General features: G+C 53.3%; 7 protein-coding genes and 1 non-coding gene across 8 annotated transcripts; 5 read left to right on the forward strand and 3 right to left on the reverse strand.

The window, feature by feature from the left end:
• Positions 1 to 204: 204 nt before the first annotated feature.
• J4E83_008507 lies at positions 205 to 290 on the reverse strand. Its single transcript has one exon. It is a non-coding gene; the product is annotated as a tRNA-Tyr (tRNA).
• A 211-nt stretch (positions 291 to 501) lies between these two features.
• Positions 502 to 1,290, forward strand: J4E83_008508 (uncharacterized protein; the record flags this gene model as incomplete). The annotated part of the gene is made up of 1 exon (XM_049335404.1): positions 502 to 1,290. One exon carries the CDS (start codon positions 502 to 504, stop codon positions 1,288 to 1,290), a length of 789 nt encoding a protein of 262 aa, XP_049185411.1.
• A 2,179-nt stretch (positions 1,291 to 3,469) lies between these two features.
• Positions 3,470 to 4,193, reverse strand: J4E83_008509 (uncharacterized protein; the record flags this gene model as incomplete). The annotated part of the gene is made up of 2 exons (XM_049335405.1): positions 3,470 to 3,967; positions 4,020 to 4,193. The coding sequence occupies 2 exons, from the start codon at positions 4,191 to 4,193 to the stop codon at positions 3,470 to 3,472; spliced, it is 672 nt and encodes a 223-aa protein (XP_049185412.1).
• Positions 4,194 to 5,164: 971 nt separating this feature from the next.
• J4E83_008510 (uncharacterized protein) lies at positions 5,165 to 6,133 on the forward strand (the record flags this gene model as incomplete). Its single annotated transcript, XM_049335406.1, has 1 exon — positions 5,165 to 6,133. The coding sequence occupies one exon, from the start codon at positions 5,165 to 5,167 to the stop codon at positions 6,131 to 6,133; it is 969 nt and encodes a 322-aa protein (XP_049185413.1).
• A 690-nt stretch (positions 6,134 to 6,823) lies between these two features.
• On the forward strand, positions 6,824 to 8,509 carry J4E83_008511 (uncharacterized protein; the record flags this gene model as incomplete). Its single annotated transcript, XM_049335407.1, has 1 exon — positions 6,824 to 8,509. The coding sequence occupies one exon, from the start codon at positions 6,824 to 6,826 to the stop codon at positions 8,507 to 8,509; it is 1,686 nt and encodes a 561-aa protein (XP_049185414.1).
• Positions 8,510 to 9,918: 1,409 nt separating this feature from the next.
• Positions 9,919 to 13,217, forward strand: GDH1 (glutamate dehydrogenase (NADP(+)) gdh1; the record flags this gene model as incomplete). Its single annotated transcript, XM_049335408.1, has 3 exons — positions 9,919 to 10,262; positions 10,312 to 13,018; positions 13,071 to 13,217. 3 exons carry the CDS (start codon positions 9,919 to 9,921, stop codon positions 13,215 to 13,217), a joined length of 3,198 nt encoding a protein of 1,065 aa, XP_049185415.1.
• Positions 13,218 to 14,110: 893 nt separating this feature from the next.
• J4E83_008513 (uncharacterized protein) lies at positions 14,111 to 14,810 on the forward strand (the record flags this gene model as incomplete). The annotated part of the gene is made up of 3 exons (XM_049335409.1): positions 14,111 to 14,211; positions 14,400 to 14,667; positions 14,730 to 14,810. The coding sequence occupies 3 exons, from the start codon at positions 14,111 to 14,113 to the stop codon at positions 14,808 to 14,810; spliced, it is 450 nt and encodes a 149-aa protein (XP_049185416.1).
• Positions 14,811 to 15,442: 632 nt separating this feature from the next.
• On the reverse strand, positions 15,443 to 17,094 carry J4E83_008514 (uncharacterized protein; the record flags this gene model as incomplete). Its single annotated transcript, XM_049335410.1, has 3 exons — positions 15,443 to 16,277; positions 16,327 to 16,624; positions 16,707 to 17,094. The coding sequence occupies 3 exons, from the start codon at positions 17,092 to 17,094 to the stop codon at positions 15,443 to 15,445; spliced, it is 1,521 nt and encodes a 506-aa protein (XP_049185417.1).
• Between the last annotated feature and the right edge of the window lie 933 nt (positions 17,095 to 18,027).

Raw genomic sequence — 18,027 nt, forward strand, 5'->3', positions numbered from 1 at the left:
TGTCCCTGCTACTGCATGGTGGATCTTAGGTTCAGTCCCAGATGAGGCTGGCGTAGAGGACTGTGTCTGTTGTTTCCGAGCCTGCTGCAATGCGCAAAAACACGACTCCCGAACATAGCGGAATCACCTATCTGCTCGTGATCATCACACAGGCAAAAGAAGTGGACACCGCCACGTTCGCGACGGAACGCAAAAAAAGAACGATCTCCCCACCATGAGTCGAACAAGGGACCTTCTGATAACAGCAGATATTACAGTCAGACGCTCTAAACCAACTGAGCTACGGGGAGAATACTTCAAACGAAGTCGTGCTTGGTTTTTCGATGGAAAAATGGGCAACGATAACGTTAATATTCCAGCAACATTTGTCAGCTCTGATGCTTCCGTGCAAGTCGAACCCCTCTAGTTGGCGACCAATTTGCACCCTTCTCTCACCCGGCCCCACCACTGCTAGCTTTACAATCCTTCACCCCGCGCCAACGCACAACAACGCCGCTAATCATGGCCGCGCCTGAGGAGGACGAGTGGGAGTACGAATACGACGAGAACGAGACGGAAGATTTCTACATCCCGCTCGATTTGTCTAATGTCCCTGCAGCGCAGATACCCATGGTCTCGCAGGGTAGACCAGGCCATCCGACTCTGCTCAAGAGCCGATTGCGCGCACTGAATGCCGCTCGAGCTCAACCAGCCGAGTTCGCTCCCGACGGCAACGATGGACAAGAGACGGCAACCATGGGCGAAGTCCAAATCGTTGGGCTTCACACCCCAAACCCACTGGTCATGTACAACGGCCAGTTGCTGAGTTGCCATTGGACCTCGACCGTCGGAACCGACATGTTCTTCGTGAAGCCGAACGCGAACTCATCAACTCAATCAGACACGCTGCGATCTCTGCCATCGGTCGACTTGTTAGCTCTAGGCTCCGCAAAGCTGGTAGCAAAGGTTGGACGTTTGCGACCGCGCGACGACCTCTTCGACGACGCTAGTAATACGCAGCAGACAGCAGAGGTCGCGCCTGCTGCAGACGGCAAACAGGGTGCTACAACAAGCGTAGACAACACGTCAAACGCTCAGCCTCCCAGCAACGAAGAGGCCTCATCCGTTTCGTCGAGCTTCCTTGCCAGGTTGAATGAGGCCAAAGCAAAGAGAGGAGAGAAGTCGCGCTTGGCAATCTCGAAGACACCAGAGGGCTCGCGTCTAGTGGCAGAAAAGGCGACAACTGGGATCGCCGATGCAGGAACTGGTACCTCGCAAAAACATGGCGACTCGGTCATGGGCGGTACGTGAGATGTATGCGAAAGCAGTGGATAGCCGAAGGAGGTAGGACCACCACGTGCTACGTCATTCAAGCAAGTCGCGAAGCACCCTTGCGAGTGAGGAGAGCTGTCTCAAAGCGTATGCCGACGACAGAAGATGGCTCGATCAATTCTAAGCGTAGTAGGATAAAGCGGTATGCTGCAGTATCCGCAAGAGTGCTGTCACCGCGTAAGACCTACTTAGGTGCACTTGCCACGTCGTCCATCAGTGTACCTGCCGCTAAAACGTAAGCTCGAAGCGCCTTTGTTCTAGACCGCGCATGGCTACCTCTTCAGACGTGCTTCCAATGGACTAGCTCTACGGTCACGTCTCCTCCGCATTCTATTATCTCATACCTGATCTATCATCCTACTACCTACGTAAACTCTCCCCTTACCCATCCCGATGCAGCGAATGCGAGACAGTCTGAGTGTCGGCATCATTCCAGAGCAGTCCATAGATGCTGCCGACACATCCTTCCACTGGCTATTTGGCAAAGACGGTGGCTATGTCACCCGGCTCAATGACGACTATGCGCAAGATACACCAGACGACAACTTTCCGTCTGCGAAATCAGAAGCAAGAATCACGAGAGAGATTGGAGACTGGATGCAGTCGCAAGAATGTGATGAGTTCTGGGCGCCTCGAGCGCGGCAGCCTCGTCGCGTTAGCAGCTCTCAGCCAAGCGCGCTGCTCTTCGAACTGACAGATACAGACACTTCCAACTGCAAACCAACTACTCGAACAACTTCATGACGACAAAACTATGACAGATGTCTCTCCAAGTAACATCGTCGCCTGCGAGACGGTTCTCCAACTCATCGCTTTGCAGTTGCTAGCAGCGTGCTATACCCTCTCACCCCCTTCGAGCGCAAATCATATGCCATTGTTCCAGCAGCGAAAAGAGAGAAAATTCGTGACAGCCCTGCGCTCACATTCTCATCACCGGTATTCTCCAGCCGCCGGTCACCAAGCCCGCCCACCTTCCGAGACTGAATCTTGGCCTGGGCTTTATACGGGGCCTTCGACCGAAGAGAAGCTGGCGCAATACGTCAGTGAGAGGCGTAAGATACGCAAACAAAGCAGTGATTATATACCACACTTCACTGCGAGCGGATGGACAGATGGGCCGCCAGCGATAATCACACGTGAAGACTCACGGAGCACCTTATCACGAGAAAGCTCCAGCTCCTCATCAGAACTTGGGTTCTTTTCCAAATTGATATGTCAGGCAGCAGTGTCAAAGAACTATCGGCGACGACATGACACGATATTCTTTAGTCGCACGACTTCGAAACAAAAGAAGCAGAAACGAACACGATCTGAGGACAAGCCTAACAGTCGCGCGGAACGCCAAAAGATTAGTTCCCAGCCCGTTCAACGTATACCCTCGTTACATCGTCTCAGGCATACCCAGTCTGCTCTGTGCATTGAAGTAGAAGCAGACATAGAAGAAGAGATACCTGTCGAAAGCCCACATGACGGAAAACGTCACCCCTCGGACCCGTCGATTGGCAGTGTTCTTACCTACACCTTCCAAATCCCTGAGGTACGACGCACCTCTGTTACACCAAATTCCAACTGGGGCCCCGCTTCCTCGGAAGAGGGCATGATGCGTGCCTGCGGAAGAGGAGATCTCATCGTCACACGGGACTGTTTCGACGATGTGCCCGAGACGCCAGACAATGCACGTCACCAGCAGTCGAGGTGGAAGATACCTCATTGGCGCCACAAGCTTAATGACTCTCCATCACTACCCGCCACTATGTCATCTACACAGCCCATGGTTACCACACCAGCTGTAGATTACTTCGCGCAAGTCTATACTGACAAGCACATCACTCACCAAACTGACGATCCCGAGATCGCAGCAGAAGAACATAGCGATGCTGGTCCCGAGATCGAAGATGATCCACGGCTGCGAAAGATGCTGGGAAACATCGTAACTCCGTCCAGCGACGACGAATCCAGTGACAGTGATATGGAACGGACCAAGAAAAGAAAGGGCATCAAAGAATCAGATACTACAGCTTTTGAAGTTGCAGAACGGTTTCGAGATAAGACGGGAGATGGGTGGGAGCACACAAGGGTCAAAGCGCTTTGGTGATGCCACAAACGAACACGTGGTATGCGCGTAGGCAGCTTGTCTAGATATACAGCCCTTCAGGGTCTACCTGGGAGGCTTTGCTTCAGCGGCAGCTCTATACATCCTGTAGATATAAGTCGACCTCATGCCCAGGACAGGATTGTCAAAGTCGTTCTCCCTCTTCTCATGTAGCTTGAAGCCGACCTTTGTCAAGACATTCTGACTAGCTGCCAGCTCGGTGTCTGTATGTGCCTCCGCGAAGTCGTACCTCGGTGCCAGCCTGTTCCTGTTGTTCCTCCCATCTCCCTCTACCTGTCCATTGTTTGCCTTCCCATTATATGTGCCTTGTCCGTAGTCTTCCGACACATAGTCCGCGATATCACGGCCCGAGTAATGCTCGAAGAACAAGGGCATGAACGCTTCCAACGCTTCGGTAGCGTACCCTCGTCCCCAGTATTCGGCGTTGAACATGTAGCCAATCTCTGGGGCGCGGACTGCTCCTATCAAGCCGATGACGTGCGGGCCTTCGTGTGGCGCTAGGAGGACGATTGCAAAGTTCCAGTTGCCTTCAACCTGGTGACACTGTAGACGGTTAGCATACATCCAGATGCATTCTGTAGGGTAGTAGGCTTACACCTTGAATCCATGCTTTCGTGCCTTCGAGGTCATCTGAAGGTAGAAGAGACGTATGCTTCATAACTTCCGGATGCTTCCGCATCAACAACACGTCCTCTGCATCTTCAAGGCGCAACGGCCGCAGCAGCAGGCGTTCGGTCCTCGCGAATATCTGCGGGTCAACCACCACCATCGTCGCGAGCGTGCGGAACGAGAAGGTAATATCGAGCCATCCGGCTGTACTGTGCGCTGATTAAGACTCACATTGTGTCGTGTGTCATGTCATCAAGCTGTCGCTGTCGCTGTGGCCTGCGCTTGTGCCTTGCAGCACGCGTCAAGCGCTATTCCCTTTAGAGACATGTAACGCCCATCTCCAAAACTCCAGCTGTTCAAACACACCGCATACAACCACACAACCAATCAAGATGGCGTCCTGAAGAGCGCTTTACATCATTTCCAAAGCTTCTTCGTCGTTTCCGGTCAGATCCAGCCTTTACCATGTCGAATTCAATACTTTCCGCTTCCGCGAAGGGAGCCACCTTTCTCATCCTCCTGCAGGTGGCTTCTCGCGCGCTGACGTTTGCTGTCAATCAGGTTCTGTTGAGGTTCTTATCACCAGAGCTATTGGGCGTGTCGGCGCAGCTGGAGCTGTTCTCCATCTCTGTGTTGTATTTTGCCCGCGAGAGTCTGCGTGTGGCGCTGCAGCGTCAGGCTCATGGGACGCAGGCTGTCGTCAACCTTTCGTATCTCGCTGTCTTTTTCGGCACGCCTCTGGCGTATCTTCTCGCGCTACTATGGATGCGTTCCGATACGCCAAACGTTCCGTACTTCATGGAGGCCCTGGTTGTGTATTGCCTAGCTACCTTCTTGGAACTGCTGAGCGAGCCGGCGTTTTCTGCTGTGCAGCAGAAGCTACTTTACAAGGTTCGAGCGTCGGCTGAGAGTTCAGCTACTTTGCTGCGCTGCGTTGGTACATGTGGCTCAGCTATCTTGGCTAGTCGAGCTGGCCTGGACATTGGGGTCTTGCCATTCGCTATCGGGCAGCTGGCGTATGCATTGGCTTTGCTTGTTGTGTATTCGTACAAAACGTGGCCTGTTGCAAAGACTGATGGCTTCTCGCTGTTCCCGGAAAGAGTACCATCCACTCAGGAAAACCCGACATTGATGAATTACTTCTCAGCTCCTCTGCTGCGACTGACTGCATCTCTTAGTCTGCAGTCGGCGTTGAAGTATGTTCTCACCCAGGGAGACTCTCTTCTCATTACAACACTGGCATCTCTCGCAGATCAAGGCGCCTATGCGCTCGCTTCAAACTATGGAGGTCTCATTGCACGCATGCTTTTCCAACCCATTGAAGAAAGTAGTCGCAACATGTTCGCCAAGCTATGCGCCAATGTAGAAACATCATCGTCAACGGAAAAGAAGGATCTAAAGAAGTCGGACGAACAAAAGCAAAACATTGCTCAAGCTTCTAGGGTATTGAGTACCATACTTCGACTCTACGGAATCATCTCATTGTTCGCGGTTACACTAGGACCTGTACTAGCCCCAGTACTTCTCTCCATCGTTGCCGGGAAAAAGTGGTCTGCAACCTCTGCTTCGCAGGTACTTTCTACCTACTGCTACTACATACCTTTTCTCGCTATCAACGGAGTCACGGAGGCTTTTGTAGCCGCAGTGGCAACCAACAAAGAGCTATACGCACAGTCCATTTCCATGGGCATCTTCTTTGCGCTCTTCGCGGCTAGTGCGTGGTTCTTCATCGGCCAGCTCGAAATGGGAGGCAACGGCGTGGTACTCGCAAACACGGTCAACATGGGTTTGCGCATCGTCTGGAATACCTGGTTCGTTAGGCGGTTCTTCGCGAAGAACGGCTCCGAGTTCAATGTACTCGAGACGTTGCCCTCACTTGCTGCCGTGGCGCCCGCGGCTGTCATACCTACCCTGATGCGAACGAAGCCTGCAATCAGCTTCCTTGGACGGCTTGGAGTGCTCGGGGAGCTGATCAGTATGGGTGCAGTGGGTGGTGTTTACGTCTTGCATGTTCTTTTCTTCGAACGGCAGTTTCTCGTCGACTGCTATCGCATGCTCCGGCCGTCGCGGTCTGCTCAGCCACCCACGAAGTCGACTTGATCGAACACTGGATGCGGAAGAGTTGGCCATACAAAGCATGATTCGCTTCCGACTTTAAAGATGCCGACTGCCGTCTTTCAGCCCTCACAGCGCCCTTTGATATCTCTCACGCCCTTCTGCAGTGCGCAACAGGCAATCAATTCTATCTCTTCCATGATACATCTGAGTGTTCCATTACTACTTAGTCGGCTGAGTCTGCTCGGCGCTTAGGTGACAAGACCGATACCACGACCTGGATCTCCACAGCGCCTTCTAATGTCGTCGCGGCCGCGGTCATAGAACGTTCCTGCCAAAGTCTCTGTCCTACCCTCGCATGATTGGTCACGAATGCTAGCGTAATAATCTTCCTCGATACAGGTAGTGGGGACCCCCGCAACGTCATCGCGAACACAGAAAGTCAGCCCAGAAAATACTTCACATCACAAGACACTGCTGTAACAACCTCTCAAGTAATCTGGGGGTAATAGAAACCACCTTCAGAAAGCTGGGGGTAATCAATATCACTCTTGCATAAGGCGGGACACAACAGCGCCGCTAAGGAGTTTCCTGGGGGTAACAGAAACTAAGTCTCGAACTGGAACCGCGTTAATCACGCCATCAAAATTCTACGGTTCGCACCGTTTCTTCCGCTTGCCTCTTGGCTGACATCTGGGGCACCAATCGCAAATCCGGGGAACCTGCACTACCAAAATGGTCACGACAGACGAGTCAAGACACCTCCATGGGTTGGTTGACATGGGGAGCAACGGGATCCGCTTTTCGATCACCGACCTGACGCCAGCGACGAGTAGGCTGTTGCCGACTGTGTACCTGGATCGGGCAGCAATTTCGCTCTACGATGCGCAGTACGAAAATGGCCAGGTGGTGCCGATACCAGAACCGACTATCAAACAAGTGGTCAAGTCACTATTGCGTTTCAAGGATACATGTGAAGATTTTGGAGTACCCGAGAAGCAGATTCAGATTGTAGCTACTGAAGCTACTCGGAAAGCCAGCAACTCTGAAGACTTCCAAAGCAGGATCAAGGATGCTACTGGCTGGACTGTACAACTCTTGTCGAAGGAAATGGAAGGCCGGATTGGAGCTTTCGGTGTAGCGAGCTCCTATCATAACCCGATTGGACTCATGATGGATCTTGGTGGAGGCTCTACACAGATCAATTGGATGATTCCGTCTCAGCGCGGCCAAATTGACACATGCGAGAAAGGAAGTGCAAGCCTACCATACGGCGCGGCTGCCCTCGCGAAGAGGCTCGAGGAAGCAGGCTCTCCTGATAGCGATGCATTCCGGACATTCGAAAGCCAAGTCATTGCGGATCTCAAAGCTGCGGTACAATACATAGAGGTACCACAGCAGTTGCTTGACCGCTCACAGTCACCCGAAGGTCTCTCGCTTTACTTGTCTGGAGGCGGCTTCCGAGGCTGGGGTTTTGTGCTCATGTCGGAGCATGCGATTCAGCCATACCCCATACCCATCATCAATGGGTTCCGGACGACCAAGGACGCGTTTCACGACACCCAGGCTGTACAAGCAGCGGTGCAAAGAGAGGATACACCGGACATCTTTCGGGTCTCGGCCCGTAGAGCAAGTCAGGTTCCAGCAGTTGCTTTCCTGGTGAACTGCTTGTCCAAAGCACTGCCGAGCATCAAAGATGTGTATTTCTGCCAAGGCGGTGTGAGGGAAGGCATGTACTTCTCAGAGATGTGGCTCACGCCCAGTCCGTTGTTCGAAACTACGATGAGATACGCTAAGCCATCGAGCGGGGAGTTTATGGCGATATTGCAGGAAGTCAGTACCCCTCCGCCAACAGCGTCTCGTCAAGAACTGTTCAACTACGAGATGCAGAGAGCTTTTGGGCGTGCTATGTTTGCACACATGGGGCAAGTCAAGGACCTCCAAGCTGGAGCTGCACTCCGAAGTACAACGACCGGTTTGTTCTCTTCTGCACACGGTTTGACACACGAAGACCGCGCGATACTTGCCATCTTCCTTTGCGAGCGCTACGGTGGCTACGGTTCTATCAGTCCAACAGAGCAGGACTTCTACCGCCGAATGCTGCAGCTCGTGCCAGAAGACTTGCGATGGTGGTGTATGTTACTTGGCCGCGTTGCTGCAGTTCTGGCCAGCGTTTATCCCGCGGGTCTGATACGAGAGAAGAGGGTGAAAATCACTTCCCAGTGGACAACGACAAAGAAAGAAAACGAGAAACTATGTATCGATTTCAAGTTTACCAAGGAGCCGGACGAACTCGATGAAGGGCTTCATGCAGCGCTCAAAAAGGTGGAAAAGGCAGGGAAGAAGAAGAACTGGATAGGAGGACACGGATACAAAGTGCTTCTGACGATCAACGGCAAGGAGTTTGGTGAGGAGGATTGAGGATACCCAACGTTCTGAACCCTATTATGTGATTAGACAGTCTAGATGCCAGCTCGCACGAAAATAGCACTGTGGCGAGGATCGTGAAATCCAGACTTTGTAATCGCCGTGGCACTGCAGCTGACACGAAGCATCGTGACATGGAGAGCGGTGTATTATGACGGCTTCACTGGTCGTGCGATGGTCCTGGCTCGGAAGCGGCGGGCATCGTGACCTGCTGCCGGCGGGCTGGATGACCCTTCGCCTCATGACCGGCCATCGGAACTCCTGGAAGACGTGGCCTGTAACACCCGGACTGGCAGCACGTGCAGCAGACAAGCCAGTCCCAGGGGGCCCCATCAGTCATGGAAACCGTTTGGAGACGGCGCCAAGGATCGTGAGTTCAAATCTGCAGGACGCGTAGGTGGGGATGCGAGGTGAGGAGGCACTAATGCGGCGGCCTTGACGGCGCTCCTCATTGCGCGCGCATATGGTGCAATAGCTCATGCAGTCAAGGCCAGGTTTCGGTCGGCGGATTGAGGAAAACTCTGATGCGGCTTTTTTGCAGGTCATGTTCTTGGAGCACTGCGAGCACCGGCTTGGTGGCCCCGTTTCTAATTACGTGAAGTTTGCCCAGGTGGGTGCTGCGGTGCAGGCGCTAGCGGCTGCACATTCTGGGGAAGCTTGACTCGGCTTTCCGCGGTTGAGTTCAGGTACGCCGCTGCCGAGCCTCCAACGACCATGAGACAAGACGTGAAAGGTTATAAAGATGACGGGGCCCGCCTTCGCTGCTGGGGCACCGACCGTACCCTCTTTGCAAGCCTCATTCTTGTCTACTATTATTACTCCCGCATCTTATCTTGATATCGGCATACCAGGGTGTTACTGTTGCACCGCCAGGTACCTCGAAGATTGCAGCGTCGTACTAGCAGGGTCGCTGTCACTTACGTCTTGACTGGCATCGGATGCATTAGACGGGTATACGGACTACTGCACATCTACCTGTACACAAGCTGCCATCCCGATTCCCCAGGGCAGGATACAGAAGAGCGGTGGATCATCTGTCCAATTGCCTGTACCATCGTTATCCGAAGCGGTGATCGACGGCTGCGGCTCGTTGGTTGTACTAGAAGGTAAGCTAGCGTTCCTGCGTCATGGCAGTTACGATGCCCGAAATAGCGGTGCATCGTATTTGTCGGATGCCTTGAATCGTCGACTAACAAGCCCTTCTTTTAGTGTTTTGCGAGCTCAAGGCTTGGGTTTTGCCCCTCTATCATCAAGGGCCCCACTATTGCCCGATCGTCCAAACTTCGTGCGCTTTATCATCACGCCTGACGCGTCTCACCGAGCACGCAATTCAAATAGCATTGTCTCAATCGCTATAACAGCACCTCGCTGAAGACCACACACCCCAATTGCACACGCCCAGCATGGCTTCCACACCGATTGAAGCCGTCAATGGCCTCGCACCCCAGCACAAGCAGCTCGAGCAGCTTCTCCATACTCCAGACCGCCGACCCTCACCTCTTCCCACACATCTGAGCGCACCGGGCTCAGGAAGTTCAACACCTCGAACAATCCCACAGGAAGGCTCGGGCGGCTCCGGATATGTTGCACCCGTTTTCGAGGGCAAGGCCCAGCAGATGGAGGCCGTTATGGACGGCGTTGAGGAGAAGGGCTTCATGCCTCCAGAGCTCGTAGAGTCAGAAACCAAGTGGTTCTACAACGAGCTGGGCATTGACGACATGTACTTTGCTACCGAGACGGTGGAAGCGTAAGCATGATTGCAATTCTTGCGAGGACTGCGCTAACAGACGTTACAGTATCATCAGCCACATCCATTCGCTCTACGCCGCAAAGGTCGCCGCATACGCCAGAGACGACAAGCGCCTCGAGATCCGGCTCGACAAGGAAGCCGCTGATCACGCCGTATATATCGATACCAGCAGACCCGGTGTGTCCGTCATTGACGGTCCTCAGTACGAGCAGCGTCTGGGCAAGAAGTACCTGGCTGTATCCAAGCCTGGCCTCGCATACCGTGTAGAGAGCTTCCGTTCGGAGAGCCCACTACCAGGCAGCGACGACCAGCAATTGCGCTGCTACTTCGTCTACCAGTGCGACTTTGTCGACCCCAACCCCAGCGAGACAGAGACCAACATTGAGAAGATTGGTGACAAGCGTTTCCTGCAGAAGGCGACTGAAAACACAAAGGTCATCTACCAGCAGATTCTCCAAGTCGCTGTAGAGCGTACTGGTCCCGTCATTGACCACTTCGACATCGAAGGCTCAAGAGACAAGCGTCTGGTTGTCGGCTTCAAGCGCGGAAGTGCTTTGGGTTTGTTCAGTGCTCTGAGCGACCTGTACCATTACTACGGCCTGACTACCTCGCGAAAGTATGTCGAGCAGTTCTCCAACGGCTACACTGTCATGTCTCTCTACTTGCGCCCGCTTCCAGGAGCTGCCGGTGCCAAGCACCCACCGATTGAAGCCTCGATCCACCAGATCACCAAGGAGGTTTCATTGCTCTACTGTCTTCCGCAGAACAAATTCCAGACGCTCTTTGCTACGAGCAGACTGAGTCTACAAGAGACTATCTACGCACACTGCGTCTGGGTCTTCATTACCCACTTCCTCAACCGACTTGGAAGCGAATACACTGCTCTGTCGGCTATTCTGGACCCAGAGAACAGTGTACATGCCGAGTTGCTATCTAAGCTGAAGCGCCGGCTACGTGCCGAGACCTTTACCGCGGACTACATTTACGAGATCATCATGACCTACCCGGAACTGGTTCACACCTTGTATCTGCCATTTGCTAAGACTCACTACGTCCAGACTCGGGGTCAAGAGGATGACTTCCTACCAACTCTGAGTTATCTCCGCCTCCAGGTCGACAAGGTCCAAACAGATGCGGAACTGACCGACACCATTAACAAGGCTGTTGTCAACGACCACCACGAGATGGTGATGACTGCTTTCCGTGTCTTCAACCAGTCAGTGCTGAAGACCAACTTCTACACTCCCACCAAGGTCGCCATCAGCTTCCGCCTAAATCCCAACTTCCTACCCTCCACAGAATACCCCCAGCCGCTGTACGGAATGTTCCTCGTCATTGGCTCCGAGTTCCGTGGTTTCCATCTTCGCTTCCGCGACATTGCCCGTGGTGGCATCCGTATCGTCAAATCTAGGAGTCAGGAGGCATACTCCATCAACGCGCGCTCCATGTTTGACGAGAACTACAACCTCGCAAACACGCAGCAACGTAAGAACAAGGACATCCCAGAGGGTGGCTCCAAGGGTGTTGTTCTCCTTGACTTCAAGCACCAGGACAAGGCCCGGGGCGCTTTTGAGAAGTACATCGACAGTATCCTCGATCTTCTCCTGCCTCCTACCAGTCCTGGTATCAAGGATCCTATTGTCGATCTCCACGGCAAGGAGGAGATCCTCTTCATGGGTCCCGACGAGAACACTGCTGATCTCGTCGACTGGGCTACTGAGCATGCGCGTGCTCGTGGTGCGCCATGGTGGAAATCTTTCTTCACTGGAAAGAGCCCTAAGTTGGGTGGTATCCCTCACGACCGATACGGCATGACAACTCTGTCTGTCCGCGAGTACGTCCTGGGTATCTACCGCAAGCTTAACCTCGACCCCAGCAAGGTCCGCAAGCTGCAGACAGGTGGCCCCGATGGTGATCTTGGCTCGAACGAGATTCTGCTCAGTAACGAGAAGTACGTTGCTATCGTTGACGGTTCCGGTGTCTTGGTCGACAACAATGGAATCAACCACGAGGAGCTGGTACGTCTAGCCAGAGAGCGCAAGATGATCAACCACTTCGATGCTTCGAAGCTATCGTCAGAAGGCTACCGTATTCTGGTTGACGACACCAACAAGCGACTACCGAACGGAGACCTCGTGTACAACGGCACAACCTTCCGAAACACGTTCCATCTTCGCAGTGACATGCATTACGATTCCTTTGTTCCATGCGGTGGCCGACCCGAGTCTATCGATCTGTCAACCGCCAACAAACTCATTGTCGACGGCAAGTCGGTAATCCCGTACATTGTGGAAGGTGCGAACCTGTTCATCACTCAGGACGCTAAGCTCCGTCTCGAGAAGGCCGGCTGTATTCTATACAAGGATGCTTCAGCCAACAAGGGCGGTGTTACATCTTCCTCGCTTGAAGTGCTTGCGTCGTTGGCATTCGACGACGAGAGCTTCCTCAAGCACATGTGCGTTGGTGAAGATGGCAAGGCGCCAGAGTTCTACAACAACTACGTTCGGGAAGTGCAGAAGACTATCCAGAACAACGCGCGTCTTGAGTTCGAGGCCATCTGGAGGGAACACCAGGAGACTGGTCAGCCTCGCAGCATTCTCAGCGACACCCTCAGTACCGCAATCACGAAGCTGGATGAGGAGTTACAGAACACTGAGCTGTGGAAGGACGTTAAGTTCCGGGAGTCGATTCTCAAGGAGGCGTTGCCAAACATCCTACTCGAGAAGATCGGCCTCGATAAGATTATCAAGAGGGTAAGTCACAACCAATACTGCGCAGCTGAAGCATGGACTAACGAGCATACAGGTACCCGACAACTATCTACGTGCCATTTTCGGAAGTTACCTCGCCAGCCGCTTCGTTTACGAGTACGGTGTATCAGCCAGTCAATTCTCTTTCTTCGATTTCATGAGCAAGCGCATGGCAAAGGGTAGCAACTCAGCTACTCGCTAGAAGGCTGTCATGAGTATTGGGCATGAGCGTCAGAGCTCGCACGGCGTTTGGGCAAGGGATCAAAAGTTATCTGAGGTTTAAACATATGCCCCGACCATGGACATGGGCGGCGCTTAGGGATCCCATAGAATGGGTGCTGACACGGGCGGCTATTTAGCTGTACGAACGAATGATAGATGAATACAAGTGCTACAATTCATTAGCCTACTACAAAAATGTTCAGACACGCGTTCATGCCTGTAACCTTTCTCTCGCGGTCGTGACAGACCATCATGGTAATACGGTAGCCCCGGAGAGAGGGAGAGCGGTGTGTTGCGAAGTAGGCAGGCACACACCTCACGCAGCAAAAGGCTGCGAATCCGACTAGACCCTTTCAAAGCCCAACAGCCTGATTGGGAAGCTCCCATATGATACGAGCTGGTTTAGCGGATCGCTCATTGGCCCAGCTGACCTTGCCATGTGTTGTTGTGATGAGACACGTCCTCCGTCTCGCTTGAGAGTTTAAAGTGCGAGCTTCCCCCGCCCGTTCTGACCTCGACCCTCCCACTTTCTACAACACCAATCTTGTCGCGTCCGCACACCACACCCGGGATACTGTCGCCGATAGCTGTAAGTAAGTCGCCTCCTTCCTTTCCTTCCGTTTCTGTACTTATGAAGCGCAAATATCTGTGCGATCGCCTGCTTTTTTGCGCTTCCACGAGCCACGTCGGCGGCATGGCAGCAGGACTTCGCGCGCGTTTTGCACAACGCGCTTTTTCTGCCTTCTTCTTGTGTATTTCTTGATCGCCTGCGTCTCCTCAATATACTTCTTCACTTATGATAGCATAGCTTCTTGGGAAGCTTCGCATCTCGCGCACTGCTTCCAAGTTACGCGGCACGCGTACTAATCTGTCATGCAGCTTCGACTCACCGCTACACGCACTACAAAAACACTCGAAACTACTCGAAACCTTCAGACCAAGCAAGATGGCCGCTACTACACGCGCGAGAACTGGTAAGCTTTCCCCCTTCTTCCACAAGCTCGGCACACGCATACAGCCCTGCACTGCCCCAACCACGCCTCCATACACGCCCACCTCTCCCCTACCAAGCAGCAACATACTGACATAACTCTCATAAAGGCAACTCCAAGCCCCGTCTCGTCCAGCAAATCGAAAATGCAGTCGCGCCCACAAAACGCAGCACCACCACCAAAGCCAACACGTCCAAGCCCCGCACCAGCAAAGTAGCCTCTGGCCGCGTCACCAAGCCCAAAGCTGCCACTACCACGACCACTACTAAGAAGACGACTGCGACCAAGCCCAAGGCCGCTGCTGCACCAAAGAAGACAACCGGCCCCAACGTCAAGACGGTCAAGAAGCCGAGGACCAAGACGGAGAAGGTTGTCGATAAGGTTGTGGGAAAGGCGGAGAAGATCATTGGTGATGTGGAGGGTAAGCCGGGAAAGAAGGTAAATCATCCCTCATTCCTTTCAATCAGAGATACGTCAGCTAATACTCCTCTTCTTCTCAGGCCGCAGGCACCGCCAAAGCACGAGGCACAGACTCGACGACCAAGCGCGCCGCACCACGGACTCGGGGCGTAAAGGCTTAAGAAGAAGAACCTCCTCGTGCGTTTTGCTGTGTACAACCTGCTCGGGGCGTAAGCATCGATTAATATGTTGCACACCCGCTTTGCTTGCGTCATGACATGCTAGCATGTCCAGCACGAAGAGGACAGGGTGTATTGGCATCGTCTCTGCTTCGCTCATTTCTTACGAGTCACGATGAGCCCGTTTCTTTTCTTTCGTTTCCTCTACTGTTGCTGTTCGGAAAGTGTATGATAAGATACCCAGGCGTTTTTGACACGACTTGTTAATTAGACAATGAGGATTGGTACTATACACTGTTTCCCAGAGACTTATGATGTTGAGCTGCTGTGATGTTTGAGAGATCCATGTTTTCTTTACATCGGGACGACGTGATGCTGGCAGAAAGCTAGAGAATAGGTGCAGGTATGCCCAGAAGACTTCATGAGATTAACAGTAGGGTGGTGTGTCTTGACGGGTATACTAGACAACGACAGTACATCGCAAAGCACTAAGCTAAGCAGACTAAGCAGAGCAAGAGAGCGACATGCACATGGAAGAAACGCGAACGCTCATACATCGTCAACCTCCAATGCTTCCTGCACCTAGTTCCCTGTCCACTGACCCATCACCACGTCCCTCCATCCACACCCTCACCCTATCTGAAGACGACCTTAATCTCCTTGGCCGGCTGCAATACAATATCCGCATGCATCCCCGGATCCGCTCCACCCATCTTGTTCTCCACCGTCTGAAACCTCTGGAACAATCTAACAAGCGTATACCCCATCTCGGTAAGCGCAAACTGTTGGCCAATGCAGATCCTAGGCCCGCCGTTGAACGGCACATAGGTCCACGTCTTCGGGTTCCAGTTGTCCCATCGATCAGGCGCGAAGACCGAGGGCGGAGGGAAGGAAGCAGACGTGGGTGGGTACAAGTCTTCGCGGCGCTGCATGACGAGGGTTGAGTAGCCGATTGGTGTGCCGGCGAGGATGCCGATAGGTTGCGTGCCGTCGGGCCCGCCGCCCACGGGAAGCGTGGTGTCTTTGAGGGCGAGGCGGATGTTGTATGGGACGACCGGGTAGAGACGGAGGGTTTCGTTCAGGATATGTTGGAGATACTTCATGTTCTTCAGGTCTTCGTAGGTGGGCTGGCGCTCTGGACCGACAGTCTGGAGAATCTCCGCACGTAGCTTGGCGAGTATGGTTGGATCGATGGATAGGTGGTAGATTACCCATGTTAGGGTGCACGCGGTTGTGTCGCGGCCTGCTAGGAGGACGGAGACGAGTTGGTCGCGTAGCATGTCTCGGTCGCGTGTGTATCCTGCGATCGCGTGGAGGAATGTGTAGCCTTCATCGTGATTTGTCTTCTTCTCGAGTTCTTCTGGGGAGAGCGCGAGGGCGCGGTCGATGAAGGGGTTGACGAAGTCGTTGATGATCTTGATCGAGTCGTAGAAGCCTAAGTACTTGCGGGGGATAAGCCAGTTTAGAGGTCTACGTGGTGTTAGTGACAAGCTTGATGTGTTGGAGTAAGTCTACGTACCCAATCTTAGACACAAAGCTCTGTATACGCTGAGCGTTGTAGAAAGCATCTGCGAAGACGGTCTGTGGCTCGTCAAGACTGCCCACACTCTGGCCCAAGAGGAAATGTGTAGCGGCATCCAATGTGTACCTGAACATCATATCAAGCGTATCGATCTCCTCACTCTCGGCGATCTTGGACATAAGGATTTGGGTGTGCTGTTCGAAGATGTCGATGTCGCTGAGGCGGTCCTTGACGAATTGCGGTCGGATCAACTGGCGTGAGTTGTGCCATAGTTGCCCGTCGGTAGTGAAGATACCTATGCGAAAGTCAGTAACCGTCCATTCATTTGGTCTGATGCGGCGTAGTTGCCCTAGGACCCCACTCTCTGGTATACGTACCGTTGCCCAAGAAGGTGTGCCAGTCTTTCCTGAACTGCTCTCCCTTGCCGTAGTCCTTGAATTGTGTCGCAAGAATAGCCTTGATATTCTCGGGGTCTGCGGTCAGAACCACGCGCTCGCCAACGCCAGCCTCAATTGTGTATCGTCCTGGACCGCACCACTTGTTGAACATGGCAACCCATAGCTCGTACGACTTGTCTTTCAGAGCATGGGTGACAACTTCGTATGCCATGTCAACGCCATACGGGAAGTATGTCTTTCGGACTGGCGCTCGAGCGCCCAGCTTGCGAATTCGCGCATCGGTGTTGATCTGCTGGACGAGCCTGTAGCCGATGTACAGGACAACTGCGGCGCCGAGGAGATAGGGAGTCGAGAAATAGTTCGTCATGTCCGTGAGCTCGGTCGCGATTCGCGACTATGCGTCTAAGACGGATGGCGCTTCGCAGGGTATTAGCACCGCATATATGGTGGCATTCACATGGAAGAGAATGCGCTATGAACGCCGAGTGGACTACCGGCGGGTAATCGACCTACCCTAAAGTTCTCGGATCGACAAGAAAGCCGAGTTTTGACAGCTGCCTGGAGACGTGAAGAACATTGGCGCCGCAATGCTAAACTTTCTTCATGGCACACGAGCTTGCTGCCTCCCGTCGTGGTGCAATCAGAGCGTCGTGTGCTCTTGGGACACCTCGGCTTGACATCTGAAAGCCCCCGTGCCGCAAGACTCGCAATTTTCGACGTAAAGGGAGCAATGCTAAGGGCTCGCGTAGCTGTCGTGCGCTCATGCGCATCCCTGATGCCCTGCAAAAGCGGGGAAGAGCGATCGAGATAGCTGGACCATGTGGGGATGGTGGGAGCATCGTGGCCGCTCGGACGAATTCTGGAAGACTTGGGGTTCCGACCACCTTGCTGTTGTCATACTGGACAGCATACAAAGCAGAAGACAGTATGTTTGTGACTGGCGAAGATTCAGCTACTTGCTTGCGGGAAAACATGCGACGCGTATACCTCCCGTCATCTTGTCGCTGATCGCCCAATTTGCCGAGTCGGCTGCATCTTCCCGTCATCATCAACCCGCGGACAACCCCAGAAGATCATGCGATGTGGAGAGGGCGTGGCTCAGGTGGCACATTACAGCAGCTTGGAGCTCAAGTCGGAGCTGATAAAGTTTCGCTGAAGAAGAGGCTGACAGCTGAACGCCCGCACGTCATCGTACCTTTTGCTCGATCGCACGGTTTGCCCCACTTCAGGGTTAGCTCGCATTTGTCGAACTCTCTAGTCAAGGACCGCGATACTACCACAAGGTTACTACTTGCTTATC

This window comes from Alternaria metachromatica (assembly GCF_023757995.1).
Source record: "Alternaria metachromatica strain BMP 0045 chromosome Unknown scaffold_25, whole genome shotgun sequence".
Taxonomy (NCBI): domain Eukaryota; kingdom Fungi; phylum Ascomycota; class Dothideomycetes; order Pleosporales; family Pleosporaceae; genus Alternaria; species Alternaria metachromatica.